At 43.0% G+C, this 16,007-nt stretch overlaps 1 protein-coding gene across 1 annotated transcript in view; it reads left to right on the forward strand.

Moving 5' to 3' along the window:
• Positions 1-16,007, forward strand: part of CPNE1 (copine 1) — a 43,518-nt gene that overhangs the window by 13,403 nt on the left and 14,108 nt on the right. The window contains 4 exon segments of the mRNA XM_084218121.1: positions 6,272-6,400; positions 6,885-6,900; positions 6,903-7,063; positions 7,361-7,425. Of these exon segments, the coding sequence (XP_084074247.1) occupies positions 6,272-6,400; positions 6,885-6,900; positions 6,903-7,063; positions 7,361-7,425 (371 nt within the window).

Below are 16,007 nucleotides of genomic sequence, written 5' to 3' on the forward strand. Positions count from 1 at the left end.
TCTTCATAGTATTCACCATTCTTTTATAACAGTTAGGAGATGCCTTTTGTTTCAGGTTATATGTCAAATTTGTAACAGCAGTTAGCTAACTCAATGTATATATGGTGACAGCTTGGAACACAATGTGGAGAATAATGATTTATTCCCTGCCTGTAGCAATAGTGATCTTAACACACTTGCATCCCTGTTGCAAAGCACCACAAATAATGAAATTATAGAAAAAATTGCAGCCATTTATGTTTTCTGCAGAACATCTCGGGCTGCGGAATGAGGTTCTGTGGCCCATGGAAGAGCTGAAGTGCTGGAAAAGGCCTGTATTGACTAATAATTTGTGGACTATGGTCCTTCTCATTAGACTCCCTTACTCTCACTTTAAAATAAAGATGCATATTAGTGCATCTGGTGTTACAAACCTGGCTATATGATTTCTTTTAGAGCCTTATGGTGTTCAGGAAAGAAGGATCAAATTATAACTTTTATTCTGTTAGCATTCAGCAAGTGATCCTGACCTCAGCGCTAGGATCAGCTTTGGAATTAATAATAAGAGAAAGCATTGCTTCTGCTGGTCTGCATATTTTGGGATCACAGCAGAAAAAAAGGGAAGGAGCTTTGAAAAAAGTTGGGTGATAACTGGAAGATGTGGGATTAAACTAAGCAAGAGACAAGGGGGAGAAGGTATTTGATAAGTGCAAGATTAATTAATGAAGATGCTTTGTTACATGTGTTGGGTTAATTTCTTGAGTTGCTGGATAGCAAAAGGCCAAGATTATGAAAATTGCAGTAGGGACATGTTGCAGGCATGATTGCTGACAGTTGTGCTGGGTTTGTAAGCAGAATGTAAGGCTGGAGTTATGGCCAATCCAGTACAGAGTAAATTCTTTGGAAATCAGCTGTCCTGGACCATATGCATTAAAGCCTCAAGTTTGAGTTAAACAAGGTGCTAAATTAATGTGTAAAATTTGGTGTACACTGCAATAGAGCTGGTTGGGTATTTTGTACAGTATTTAATGTGAATTTATTAGTGTGTTTAAATATAAAAATCTTGCAGATTTTCTTGGGCTGAATCTTTGCTTATATTTCATTTTATGCAGAGCAGCCAAATCAGGCTGACCCACAAGGCTTGTATTCAGTGATAGTACTACCATTTTCTCTCAAGAAGATACCACCTCCTGGCACTGCTGAAAATCCTGCTGATGGTGTTTGATGCCATGAAGCTATTAGATTTTTTCTTGTCCTCTGGGTGACTGTGGCTACTGTGACCTGCCATGCTGGGGTGATCACAGTGCCCCTCTCGCCCAGTGCTCACTGTCTTCACCTCATCTTCCCAGCCTGAAGAGTAGCGTCTGGCCTTAAGGCTTACTGAGGGATGGAAGTATATAAAACAAACTATGTAATTCAATAATTCTCACCTTTGAGTGTCCAGCACTTGATCCTTAGTTGGCTAAATGGTGGTACTCATAGAGGAGGGATAAGTAAAGAGAAGTTTATTTATGCTTCAGGCACCCATGTGTGGCATTTTGAGGAAATGCAAGACCCTTCAAAGCTCCGAATTGGGACAGTTAAAGCCTTCAATCACACTTCGTTTGGAGTTTTCTTCAGCCATAAGTGTACAGTGCTTTCTTCTCTTACAATTGACTTGCTTTAAGCTTTGGTTAAGCTCAATCACTAGAGGAACAATAAATTTAATATTATAGACTTGTAAATGTGTTGATTTTCTTTATGTTGGAAGTGTTCTTTTCTGTGTGGAAGGAGGTTGCCTTTTCTGCAGAAATATGAAAAAAATTAGAAGTTCTGAAATGCCTATATAAAACTTCATAAAGTAGCAGGTAGTCGCTTATTCTTCTGAGTGTGTAGCATAGATGTCCTATGTCATTTTCCTAGAAAGCAACTTTTTATTTTTCATCTTGGTTTGATTAGGACCAACTTCATTACTGCTGTACTTAATTTCAGTGTAGAAAAGCTCTACTGAAAAATTAAGATTTATCTTTTTGTATGTATTGTACAGCTATTGGAGTTTATGATCATCTTTACAGGTAAAAGCTGGTATGCATAGTAAAATGATTTTGACTTTTTAAACTGGACCTCAGTTTGGTTGTCTGAGCACTTCTTTAAGTGTACCTAGTATGGAGCCATTCTGTGTTTTACCTAAACAAGTGGGAATGATGTCTGGTTGGACAGTGAAAGACATCTCTGGAGTATGTGCTTGGGATCTTGCAGATTTCTATGGATAGTATTTTGCTGTAGTGTTGGAAGGGATAACATAGGTGATGTATTTTTTTTTTCTTCAAAATGTGGTGTTATATCATGTGCAATTCTAAATAAGAACAAAAAATAGAGGTACCTGATGGATCTGAAGCTGTGTGTTGGAAACTCTTCCCTTGAAGGAATGTACAGAATTTGGCTCAAGATGAAACTTCACAGGTGATGCCTCTCACCAGTAAGATCCCCAGTTGTGGGAGCAGTGGGTCAGATGTTTGCGGCTGTTGTCTGTATAATTGTTGATCGTGGGGGTGTATTTTACAAGCTCTTTCAAGCAACAGCACTTATCTGGTGGCTTGCTTATGTTGCCTTTTTATTAGAAACTACTATGATGGGATGTACCCAGTAAGTCTGTTTTCTGTATTTTAAAGAGAGTTTGAATTTATTGCTGCTTTTGGAGTTCATTTTCACTTGGTAATCTGAATTTCTGTGGCTACATTAGTTTTCGTACTTCCAGACTGTGCTGTACTTTAATGTATAATGGCAGTTGGAGGTTGTTAAACTGTTATTATTGCAAGCTGATCAGGATCAATGTATAATAAATTCTTTGTAAATTAAATGTGATAACTTTGTGGAAAGTAGTTTGCTTTAGCTGCTAGTTTTCCTTTGGAAATATCTATTGTCTTCTGTAAACCAGAAGATTCAAGTAGTAGATATCAATATTAATTATCAAGGGTAGTTGTGAGGGGAAAAATAGGAAAACAGTGCATTTTAGAATTTCTGAAACTGCTGGAAAAATTTGTGTCGCAACAAATATAAATAATATTCATACTGTTGCAAGTCTAAAAACTAAGTTTATTTTGTGTGTATGATTGGATACAAATAAGAATGCTCTATGAAAATTCAGTGAAACAACATGAAATGTGGTTTTGAAATGTTGATTCCAGTCTGCAAGCTGAATACAGTTGCTGTTCTTGAATGCATGCTGACGAAAAAAAGGACAACTGTTAATAAAAATAATAAACCCCCAAGTTCTTTCAGTGTAATTGCAGCAAACTATATGCTTAGCCTGAGATCAGAGCCTTTGTACACTGTTTGAGCTTAGTAACACTAGAAGATTGTTCTCTGCTCATGTGTCTATTGCACAGCGCTGGTAAGTGGGGAAGTGTTACTGCTGTGACAGTGTCAGCGCTGAGTGGTGCCGTAAGGCCCGTCCCTGGCAGGGAGCTGGCGTGTGCCAGCCTGGCAGCTCGGAGTAATAAAATGCCAAGATGATGCTGCAGCATTGTGTGGAAGGGCAAATCAGAGAAAGCATCATAGGCTCCAGCTTAAAGAAGAACAGGATGGGGGGTTGTGTTAGGCGTGGCGTAGTTCTAAGTCCAAGCACTAATTGCTGGCATTTTGAAAACTTTTGGAATTGTCACTTCACTTGTAGGAAAATAACTGGGACTCTATGGAAAGAAGTGGAGATGAAAGCCTATTAAAAAAATAAAGTTAGAGGTAGTTTTTCTAATTGGTGAAGAAGTTTACTGTTTTTTCTTCCCATTCAGTTTTTTGGTGTTTTTTTTTTTTTTTTTTTTTAATATATGTATGTGTCTGTTTGGAGGTGAAAATATGTTATACTTTTAATCTTTCTAAGCTTTTCAAATGCAGGCAGATTTCCAGAGATTTGTGCTGTTCAGTTAACTGCATGAGCAGGGTAACTGAGCAAAGTTGCTTACCTGCAGACTAAGCAGTCTTCAGGCTTGGCTGAAATGGATGCTGTGTTTTAGCAGACCAACTACTTGTTGCACTTTCTGCTGGGATGTCCATAACCAGGATTTTCTTCTGCTGCTATTCAAGGAATTGACTGATACTGAAGAACACCATACAGTGTGTTTGGGTAGCCATGAGGTGAAAAGAAGGTTGTGTGGGCTCTTCGAGGACATCCATAGGCAGTAATCTATAAATAATTGCTGGCTGAGGTTCTAACTGGTGTTTTCAGGTTAATTTTTTTTTTAAAAATCTGCATCTGTTAAGGAGCTCTCCCTCATTTCATAAGGATTCAGTCTGTAGTTGTTAAACCTGTTTTCTTGTTATCTCCCAAGTTGGTTCTTGCTCCGCTACTCCAAACAGCTGGCCTGCTGGTACTCTGTTGTGTCTTCATGGTTGTGTGTATCAGTGAGTGTCCTGTGATCTCCTGATGGAGCAAGAGGATATAGTGGGAAAGGATCCCTTGTAGTTTGTATATGTCCGCAGTAGTTCGGCAGAACATCTGGGCTGTATTTCAGGGGAAATCCTATGCCATTACTAAATTTAAAACAATCAGATGAGACAGCCTTCTGGGTATTAGGGTACTGGAAGTCAAATCTTTGAAACAGTGGAGTATTTTCATAATTTCATTACTGCTGATCTGGAGAAGAGATTCAGGTAGCAGATAAGAGGTGATTGGGTTTGAGGGCTTGCATCCCTTCACTTCCTGGCTTCATTGTGTGATTTAACAGTTGCTATCTCAAACTCTTCCTTTTTAGTGTCTTTGTAATATGGAATAAATTTATATGCGCTTGTTCTGTATGCAGCTTAAGATCTGCGTAGTGGTTTCCTCCCAGAAAGGAGCCACTGCGACTGGGGATGCTAAAGCTTATGGGGAGCTGTTTCTTTGAGGTTAACTTAACTCCTGATTATTTGAGCTCTAGTGGGGAGGAAAGGTGCCTCTTGCTAGTACAGAACTCTCTGTTGCAGTAGAGAAAAATAGAGGCAAAATGTTGGCAAGGGAGCCCAGACTGGATGTCCTAATCTTGTTGTCAAATACTGAGTGTCAAACAAAGTTTTGCTGTTGTCTGTTTGCACCTATGTGAGTCTGGAAGATGAAAGCGGTCTGGTAGAATGATATGTATCAGTAAAGAAAAATCTTGATACCCGTTACTTGCAATTTTACAAGAAATGTATTTATTAAAGTCAGTGGTTTCTTTGTGAATCTTGGTGTTGAAGGCAACTGAGTAAAAAATGGATGGCTTCTGCCAGTAGTTTTAACAGCTGGCCACCAGACTACTTCAGACAAATTTTTTAAAATATGCTGGTGTTAAACCAAGTGATGATGATGACCTTAGTTTAAAACTGATTGTCTTTGCCTAAAGCTTTGCTAATTTTTAGTGAGTGCTGGTTTTGTCCTGTCGCCATCACTGGAGCACCATGCACTGGCATATTAAGTGACTTTGTTAACATTTGTCCAGGATAGATTGCTGACTGGGATATCCAAGGGATTAAATGTTGTACAATAAAAGCTCATCTCTTTTTTCTTAAATATATTCACCCTGAAAGTATGAGGAAGCCATGGGGTACTTGGGTACTAAAAAGCCAAAGCAAGTATTTCCTTATTTTCCAGACTCAGAAGAAGAAGCTTCTCTATGAAATAATCCCATTTAAGCTCTAGTCCTCAAACTGTCCAGTCTCTGTAATATTTTGGTGCTTGAAGGCTTATCTTCTAATTCAGTTTTGAGAATTATAGCTGTTCCTCACACAGAAGCGTCTGCAGTTTAATGTCTAATAAAATTCAGTTATCCCCTGTTTGCGGGATGATGTTACAGGGTTTTGGAAGCCAGCACGGCAAAGCACGGGGGCTCTGTGGCTCCCGTGGGTGAGCAGGGCGGGCTTTGGCAGTGCTTTCACCGCGTGGGGCGGCTCTTCGGCGCGGGGCGGTGGCTGCGGCGCTGGCGGGACGGAGGTCCCGGTCCCTGTGCAGGGCTGTGAGCGGCGGTGCTGGGGAGGGGACAACAGGCCCGGCCCTTTGTAGAAACCTGAGGCAGCAGCACGCACCGAGGCAAAGGGAAGGGCTTCTGCGGGGGGAGCGGGAGCAGCGGGGAGAGGCCGGTAGAAATAGGTGAAATCAAGAGCCGATGGGCGAGGTGGGCCGCAGTTGGTGCCCGGCTGCGCGGAGGTTCCGCGCTCCTCCGCGCCCGCCTGGGCCGGGGCGGGAGGGGCCGCGGAGCGCCGGTAGCCGCGGCCCCGCCCCGCCCGCGCGTGCCTCCTCTCCGCCGCACCGGGGGCACGCGGGGTCCGGGCCGGGCCGTCTGACGCTGTGCTCTGCCCGCAGATGGCCGCCTGCGTGTCCCGAGTGCAGCTGTCCGTGGCCTGCCCGAGCCTCCTCGACGGGGACCTGAGCTCCACGTCCGACCCCCTCTGCGTCCTGCTGCAGGACGCGGGCCATGGCCGGTGGGCTGAGGTAAGAGCGGCCGCGCGCTACCGGTGGGTGTAAACACGCCGAGTCTGCCCTTTTTCCATCCCGTAGGTTTTCCTGGAAGGTGTGTGACATACTTAATTCAGATTTACGATTGGCGAGCGGTCCCACTGCCCACACTCAAACCTTCCGTGTTTTCTTTAATTGCTGACTTTTTGCTCAGAGTTGCATCAGGAGGCTCATTTGCCTGTAAGGATAGGACTTGCCGTCGAGCACACGCTCCAGAATACATTGTTTCAGCAGTCTTTCCCCCCTAGTTTTCAGAATTTTCCCGTACAATAGTGTTTTTCAATGCCATTTCCTTTCTTGGTGAGCCATCAGTCAGCCCAGTTTGTCACTGAGCATGAGGCACGGTCCAGGGTGTGTAGCCTTGCAGGTGCCTGTGTGCACCTGGTGCAGGTAAAAAGCTGTGTGGGAGAATATGGGCTTGTTGCTCATTATCAACAAGTTTGCTCCTGTGTTTGTGCAGCTGGATCACACAGAAAGGTCAAGAACTGCCAAGACACTGAATTCTGCAAGAAATTGGTTGTGGACTGCTACTTTGAGAAAGTGCGGAAGCTGAAATTCAGTGTGTGTGATATTGATAACAAGTCCTTTGATTTAAACGATGATGGCTACCAGGGAGGGAGTGAGTGTGCATTGGGACAGGTATGTGTAGACATGTTAAGTGATGTACAAAATAGCAGCGAGAGTTGGCTTTATTATGAAAAATGAAGTGAAAATTTGCTTTGTCAAAGGCTGCAACATATTCAGATTTGAAAACACTGTTAAGCATGTTTGTTTGTGTTACCATTGAATATGGTTAGAAAAATCATTACGTCGATCACAAAGCAAAGGTTAGAAATACATGTATTTTGTAATTAATTGCTTAACTTAGGAGTCACTTCAAGAGAAATTCTTTCCTCTGTGTCTAACGTGATATTTTTATCTGTCTTCTATCCTTAGGTTGTGTCCAGCTCAGTGTTCACCCGACTGCTGGAATTGAAGCAGGAAAAGCCAGCACTATTACGGTAGATAAGGTTTTTGTTTGAAAAAACTCTCTAAATATGTAGTTTGGGATAAAGTGGCTTTTCTGGTTTCTTGTCAGTATATCTCCAAATGCTACATATATACAGGAGACAGATATTTAAAAGAATCTACAGTTTCTTTTATGGACAAAGTATAAGCAAAACTCCGTGACTTCTTGTTTACATTTTTTTTGCCCCCAAAATTTCCATGGCAGAGATTTCAGCAGAGGAGATTAAGGATACCAGGGTTGTGTACCTGGAAATTGAAGCCCAAAACCTGGACAAAAAAGCATTGATTTTTTAAAAAATTATCTTGCATGCTTCTCTAGTAATTACATTTTGTGCCTTTTGTCCAGGAATCTCTGTGTTTGCAGACATTAAGCTAAGTCAGTAATCCGTTTGTGAGCAAAGGCTTGCTGCGTTTTGTGTTATTTACATGTAGTAAGTTGGAGATACAATTGCATGTTGAAGCCCACAATGTCAAACTAGAAACTCAACTGCCAGGTTTAGGTTTTAAGGTATTATTTTAGCTTTAGAATATTCTGTATATGAATACAAATCACTTTTTTATTGTGTCTAGTGAACTGATATTTTTGTAATCTTGTTAAAGAAGAAAAGGTGGAAATTTAGATGTTCTGCTCAATGTTATTTTAAGCCAAAGACCAATACAGGGATTTAGTGCTAACTCTCAGTTCGCAAAATGATGTGATTTATAGGGACAAAAGTAGTTTGAGGAGGAGATCTTGGAGTTGGAGCTTATAAATGCTGATGGCTTACAGAGCGCATCAGTTTTAAAAAGGAAAATAAAAAAGGAAAGAGGAAAGAAAATTAATGCATAGTTTGTTTGACTTTGTTCTTTTACGAAGTATTGTCTAGTATTTAGTTAATTCTTTACTCATTTTGGTAAAGTATAGAGGAGGCTGATTCCTTCTGGGCTTTTGTGTGCAGGATGTCTTAGGTAAATCGGATCCATTTCTGGAGTTTGACAAGGAGAGTAATGCTGGAGCATGGCAGCTTGTATACAGAGCAGAGGTAGAATTTCCACACATTGTTGAGTTGATCAGACAGCTTATTCTTACTCAAAGTGAGAGAGAGTCCCACTCCTGGTCATGCTTTGCACCAGGTTTGCAGAGAAAGCATCCTATATAAAGGTGTTCTGCTCACTATGGCTGCAGCAAATTGTTTATTTGCTGCTTGGTGTCTGGATGGAGCTACCTGAGTAAGGAGTCTCACCACAGACCGGAAGTGGGAAGAGGGTCTCTCTTCCTTCTCAATAGTGTTGAGCTTGGCTGTAAAATTTAACTTCACTGAGAGCATCAAGCTTTTATTTCTTGCAGAGCTGTTGCTTGGTCATTGATACGTGCCAGGACTGAACTGGTTGAGGCTACTCTTAACTTGCCATGAAGAGCTCTCTTGTAATCATTCCTAGTGAGTTGCATGCTGTATTCCTCATGTGACATGATGCTGTCATATTTTTAAGGTCATCAAGAACAGCTTAAATCCATGCTGGAGGAAGTTCAGTTGTTCCCTTGCAAACTTTCTGTGATGGAGATTTTAATAAACCTATCAAGGTACAGCCTTTAGAAATTCTCTTTGTTGTTCCAAGTCATCAATTTTCTGTTGATGCTAACTATGAGTTATCAGGTTGTCTAGTCATATTTAAGTTACTAGATTGCCTTTCTAGAATTGTAGTGCTGTAGATAATGGACTATATGTCTGTTTTAAAATATGATGAGTGGTCAAACTGAGAAGTCGGGAAATGCAGAAGTGACACCATTTCCAATGATTAGTCATAAGAAGAATTGTAACTGGTTTTTTTCACTATTCTGGCCAGGGTTTCAAGTTGAGCTTTGGTGGTGGTGTCTTGTTTGGTTGGGTGGTTGGTTGTTTTGGGTTTTTTCATTGAGGCTTTCTAGCACTGTTTCTAAGTTAACTGAGAAAGTTGCAGATATTGGACAAACTTAAGCGCCTTGGGATACTGACACAGAGAGGGTGTCATAGTTTGACTTTGGTGCAATGCTAGTGCTTTCATGAAAATACTTTCTCTCTGGTGTCTATTGTGAGATGTGACTAGGAATAGAGCAAAGCAGGCTCTAACTTAGGAATAAAGGGGAAAAAAAACTTTATTAACTTACAACTATATTTAAAAAAAGAAACGCACAGAACTCAGAATGAAAACTTTCTAACAACATTCCTCTTCCTCCCACCAAATTCTTAGTACATCACAGTAGGACAAAACCTTGGATTCTCAATTTGATCACTAACTCTCAGTCTGTTACCACCCTTCAGATAATTAATTCTGAGTTCATCAAGAAGAGAGGAGTCCCTCTTGCACTATGGGCTTCCCCTGGAAACACAGTTGAAATCTCTTGTATTTCCATGTCACACTGGCACTGCCCGGAGGCCATTTGCTATCATGACATCTTTTTATGTACAGTGCTCTCACCACTGCACATGGACCAGGGCTGCTTCTAGGGTTTTCTTTTTAAGGGTGCTTTGCCCAGTTCTAAAAAGAGCACAGTCTCTCACTTAAGGGACACCTGTCTCCCCCTAATTTCATCCCCTGGGGCCAAGGGGTCTCAAGAACAGAAATCCTCCCCTTCACTGAAGATCGAGGGCACCACCTCTCTCCTCACCTGTCATCTCTGTTCATGCACTCCTTCACATCACATCCCTGCACTTTCTTGGCTCCAAGCCATTGCTTCCCCCCTTAATGCAGTCTCTGTGTCACAGGAAAAATGGTTCTGTCCATGGCTATACAAGAAAAGTCCAGCTAAAGGCTACTCTATCATCTCCTCCCACCTAGGATTCTTCTCAGTTTCTCTTGGACATCTTTTATTTGCACTAACTTGCATCACACTTGTTGCATTTCTTGCTATTCTATCTCTATATCTCTGTTCATTCAGCTCCAGGAGGATCAGCATTTGTAAGGTTTCTCTCATCTAAGAAAAGGGTTAAAATATCAGGCTCTGCCTGTCTAGAGCTCCCACGCTGCCCTGCCGGGCACTTTCTCACTGCAACCTCCCCCCTGCCCCCCCTTTCTCCTTCTTGGCCAGGCCATGCAATCAAATTTCAAGGTAGCACAAGCACAGGCACAGGCTCCCTCTCTCTCTCCCCCTCGGGGGTGGGGGGGATGGGAGGGTCTGCCCGATGTCTCTCAGGGTTCCTCCACCCCTCCATCCTGCAGGGGCCTTCTCCTCCCTCCTCTGTCCAAGGCCCCAGCCTACCTCACTCAGGCCTCGTGGCTTCCCCGCCCAGCTCAGAGCCTGGCAGGGCAGGTCTGAGCTCTTTCACCCACCAACCAGGAGAGCTTCCCCCTGGGAGTTCTCTGCTTTTAACCCCCTGTGTTCTCAGAGGTGTATCCATGTCCTCAGTGGCCACACCAGGTGCCAGTATTCAAATCTGAGCACCTATTGGTTTGACTACAGCATCTCAAAAAACTCACTTCTTCTCAAACCAGGACAGAGGGCTTTGAGGTATCTGTCAGATTTATCCATTCAAGAGACTGGAAGGTTTTCCCAATTCTTTTTCTATCTGTTTCAAGTAGAAATTTAGTTTTAAGTCGGAATTGCATTCCCCTGTGGTCTTGTGTATGATAACTAATTCTCTGTGGCCCTGGCTTGTAGAGGTGTAGCAGAACAACTACATATTTTAATATGTTTCTATGAAAGAAAAATTTGATAGCAACTTAATATGTTAATTTTTCTTCTAAGCAATGCATTGATAATTTAAAGGCATTTAAATCCATAGATTGTTCTATGTGAGTATAATTTCTCTCTACTTTTATAACACCTAAATGCTTTACATTTGCAGAATTTTTCTTTTTCATCTTCTCTCTGAAGAAATCTCATGCTGAAAGCTTGATGTGGAAGATTTAGCAAAATGCATGCATGCTAATGTTGTTCTTTGTGCAGTATGGTAGTTCCTAATAATTACTGAGATTATTAGCCTTGAAATAGGTGTTCAGATGTTGTCTTGGTTTAAAAGACAGGTGTCTGCTAAAGAAGGTGGGAACCTCCCTTGAAATGGAGAAAATGCCCCCCTTCCCTCTGAATTATGATAACTTTGAAATGACAGGGCTTTCAGGCAAAGCTCTGGGGAAAGGAATAGCAGTTCCTTGCTAGCGAGTGCGTGTATAACCCGGCAGACAAACCCCGAGGCCGGCAGCAAGGACGAGCAGACGCAGAGCCCCAGCGCCGCCCTGGCCCGGCTGCGGGCACCTTCCCCTGCGCTGCAGTTCCGGGCACGGCCAGCAGGGGCGCTGCTGGCTCCCGGCCGGGCGGGGCGGGGCGATGATTCCCCCGGGGCTGCAGGGGGCGCTGTGGCGCAGCTCGGCCGCCTCTCTGCGCACGGCCCCGGCGGGCGGGCTGGCGGAAGGGATGGAGAAGGGACTTCAGTGGCAAACTCACGGGAAGCAGCCAGTCCCAGCGGGTGTCTGCCACTCTGGGTGGTAAGCTGGACTGCAGCAGGAACCTCAGAACAGCAGACTGGAACAGCGGAGGTGAGCAGACCCTGGGTGGCAAACAAAGTGTAGCAAAAAACCCGACGCTGTGGCAGGAGCAATAGGCGTCCTGCAGTGGCAGCCGGACTCCCACAAGCAGCAGGGAGATGCTCCCTCCAGAGGGGCGGAGAGGGGTCCTGGGTTTCTCCTGAAGCACCCAAGCACTTGATGAGGGTCTCTCCCGGTGAGATTGGTTGTTGAAAAGGTCCCAGTTCAACAGTTGCTCTTACGAGCAGAGGCTCACCCAGAGTAAGGAGAGGCAGTGAAGGACAAAACTCCACAGTGGTGAAACCTTTGGGCAGCAGTAGTCCAGCAACAAACCACAACCAGTCCAGCACCAAAACCACAATCATGACCTCTGATCCCAAGAGCAAGGCTGCGAGAGAGCGCTGAGCCCAGGCCCTGGCTCCCAGCTAAGTCTTGGTATCTCTGCACTTCACAAGAGAAAATCTCCCCCAGCTACCAACCTCACTCCCCACCTAAGAGACTGCAGTCAACTGCACTCCTTGCCCCCTCCTCCCCATCTTGGCCACGTTTTGTCTCTCTTAGGCAACAAATGGGAGAAAAATTCCCTGAGAGAAAGAAAAAAAAAGAAAAATCCAAACCTCCAACAGGTGTGCTGGGCTCGTTGATATGTGGCAGCATTCTAAGTGGTGTTTGTGAGCTCTTATTGGTGGGGAATCAACAGTCTTGGGTCAGAAAGTAGTCATCTTTGTTCAAAAGTGTGCAACAAGCATATAGAGGAGGTGACTAAGAGGTGCATATTGTCATTGGTTAGAACTGACATGATGTGGTTTACACATACTGTTTTGTCGGGCTAAATTTGCTATACCCCAAAAATATTTGTGTTGTTATTTTGTTTTGTTTGTTTTTTAGAAGCTTACTGTGCTTTGGAGTCCACTTCAGAATTATCTACTTCTTCAAAAGGATAGGATTTTTCTGTTAGTTCATTTAAGCCAAAATTCTTGGTGCATGGGCAAATAATCTGTGAAATTTCCCAATACAGCTGTGAAAAAGGATTAAACTGTTCATATCCTTAACATGCTGGGGAAGTTAGGGGAGTCTAGACTGACAGGAGTTTCACTAACAACACTGAAGTATATAATATTGCACTACTGTTTTATTTTTCATTTGGAACTTGTTCCTCAAAACTTCTAGTTTGAGGCTTCCAAAAATTTACCTAGTGGTGAAATCTTTGGGCAGCATACACCATTTTGGTGTTTCCCCTAAACAACAACTTTGCCAGCTGTGTATGAGGATTAAATGCTGCATATGTGTGTGAACATAAATCTTTTGATCAAATGTTATCTAGTATTATGGCAATTCTTTCTTCATTGTGATTCAGAGTGATGTTCTCTTTGTTCTTGTTAAGAACAGCTCATATTTGTGACACAGCCTAATCTTTGTTGCAGTTTAGTGAAAGCAGTGCCTCAACCCCATGGTTACTTAAATAGAAAGAACAAATGTAGCAAATAGGAGTAGCAAAATAGAAATTTGTTTGTGTTGGTATTCACAGGTTTAATGGCATATACACAAAGACAAAATAATTTTCTGTGGGTTTTGAAAGTTCCTCCTGTAGATGAAAGGGGCCTTTTCCTTGCTGACTGTATTCCATGGCTTGTAATGAGTATTGGAGAGTTCATTTGCGAAGAAATAATAAAGAACTCAGTACAGTGTCCTGCAGTATTGGAGGTTTTTGTTTGCAGCAACACCACTCTTTGGGCTGCCTGCAGTGAATCTTGGCCAGTCTTAGAAAAAAACCCTTGTAAAAAAAGGTTTGTTTTAAGCCATACCATGTTGTGAACTAATAACTGAACTGGTCCTTGGCATGGCTGTGAGGGGAGTGGGAGCAGGAAAGAGGGGAGGGGAGGTGTGTGGAGACGGCAGTGCCTGGATTCCCTGGAGCTCTTCAGGTGTACTGGCATAAAGGAGACCCTTCATTGAGAGTCTGCACCCTGGCTTCTTCACAAGAGAAGGCCTCCCTGGCATGATCCAGTCACTTTTGGGTGATGTGCAAACATCAGAATTGTTGGGAGAAGCCGAGTAAAGTTCAGGCAGGAGGAGTGGAAGTTGCTTCATGGTGGAGTGTTTAGATGAGAAGAGCAGAAGTGGGGTGGGAAGGATGGGGGAGGAGAAGGGGGAACAGTCTCTGTGGTATCTTTTGCCATTAAGACACTGAAGGATGCCATGGTGCTTTCCCATTTAGGTGACTACATTAAGCCATAATTCACCTGGCTGTTTGCATGGGTTTTCCATTGATACCAGTGGAAGACCGCCAGTAGATATGAATAGTCCTTTAAAGAACCCTGTGTCAAATTCAGATATCTAGCCATTGAATTTGACATCCTTATCAGAGTGTTACCCATGGTTTCATCTTGTCCCATTGTCCTTAGGACAAAGATGTCACTGTGGTTTATACTGGAGTAACATCAACTTATTGATTTCTGAAGGCAGATCTCAGAAAGAGAGTTCCTGAATCTGTGTGGCATGTGAGCTTCAGAGGAGGAGGAGGCAGCTGCTTACAACTGTCCCTTAGTTGACTGCTTCTGGAATTACTTGTGTTCTGGAGTTGAACATGTTAGAAATGCTCCTCACTGGTGATTTTGTGGAGAGCTATGACACCATGTTGCTGTAAACCAGTTATTAGTATATTTTTATTTGTATATGTCTTGCTGTTTTGCATTATCTAGTTCTGAAGCCTTCATTCTGACATAAAAATTACTATTTATTAATAAAGTATTTATAATTTGGTTGGTATAAGATGCAGAAAGAGACAGACTTACTGTTCCATGGAAATGAGAATTTCCTTGTAAATTGATACTATTGTTGGACAGAAAAAAGGAGCATGGCTTAGATAACAAAGTTTTAATTGCTTGTTCCCATTACCCCAGTTGCATATAGTGTCCTGAATGACCTCACATTTACACATTTGGACTGTGAAATGTTGGGGGCTTTTAATGTTTCTTTAAAATATTTATTTATTTATTTAATGTCTTACATTTAAACCAGGGGAAGTTTTTTTTAAGTTTTCACCATGCATACTTAAATGGGTGAGGAAGTGAACATGTTCCTCTCTTGAGATTCACTCTGGCTCTGTTTCTTTGCTCCTGGGTTTCAGTTAGTGATGTGGCCAGCATCCCAGTCCTGATGGCATGGGGGATTTCACCAGCATTGATGCAGAGCTGAGTCAGACAGGAGATGGGGCAGTGAGCCATGGCCAGTCTCCCTAATGCAGGAGCCTGCCCACTGCCTGCTTCCTCCTCCTTTCAGGTGCAGTGTGCAGATCATGGCAGTGATAGCTCGCATGACTTGATAGGCGCTTATGCAGACAGCTGGTGCTGCCTCTGGTGAACTTCCTCAGCCCCTGCTAACTTAGTCCAGATTTCAGGCTTTCCGACCCTTTCTAATATTGACCTTAGACGTGCACTTTTAGTTGTTGCCTCCAAACATGCGTATTTTTGTATTATTAAGCCAACATTTAAAAAGAATAAAAACTGATGTGGGAATTATATTTCTTTGTTTTCTTTGGGTTCTGTTACCATTCCTATTTCTAAAAATATCCTTGAGCCTATTATCTGCTGAGCTACTTTTCCCAGCAGTTCAGCTTGCTTTGGCCTCTGCTGAATCAAGTGAAAATAGAAGTGCTTGTTGGTGCTGTAACAGATGAGTCCAGAAGCTCAGCTTGTCTCATATAATGTATGTGCTGGATCTGGTCACCTTCCCGAGCACTCTGGTCACCTTGCCAGCTAACAGCTAACAGTAGTTCTTCCAAGGGGCACTTGTCATGATCATCCAATTGAGAGTAAGTTGAGTCACATGCTGGCGGTGCTGGTTTTGGTTTGTTTGCAGTGAAAACCTGACATCTCATTCTCCTGGAGACTGAGATTCACCTGAATTGAGGCAGCTGTATTTGCACACAGGACGTAGCCCAGGACGACTCCAGTTGCCAGCCAGCTTGATTGGGCATAATACAAAAGTGGGTGGAAGGTTCTTGCCTTTTTTCTAGCCCTTGTGAATTCAGAACCAATGTGAATGAATCCAAGCAGGGAAGCACTGCCACTGGGAGCCTGCGGCCCAGGCATTT

Source organism: Fringilla coelebs (assembly GCF_963513975.1).
Source record: "Fringilla coelebs genome assembly, chromosome: 18".
Lineage (NCBI taxonomy): Eukaryota > Metazoa > Chordata > Aves > Passeriformes > Fringillidae > Fringilla > Fringilla coelebs.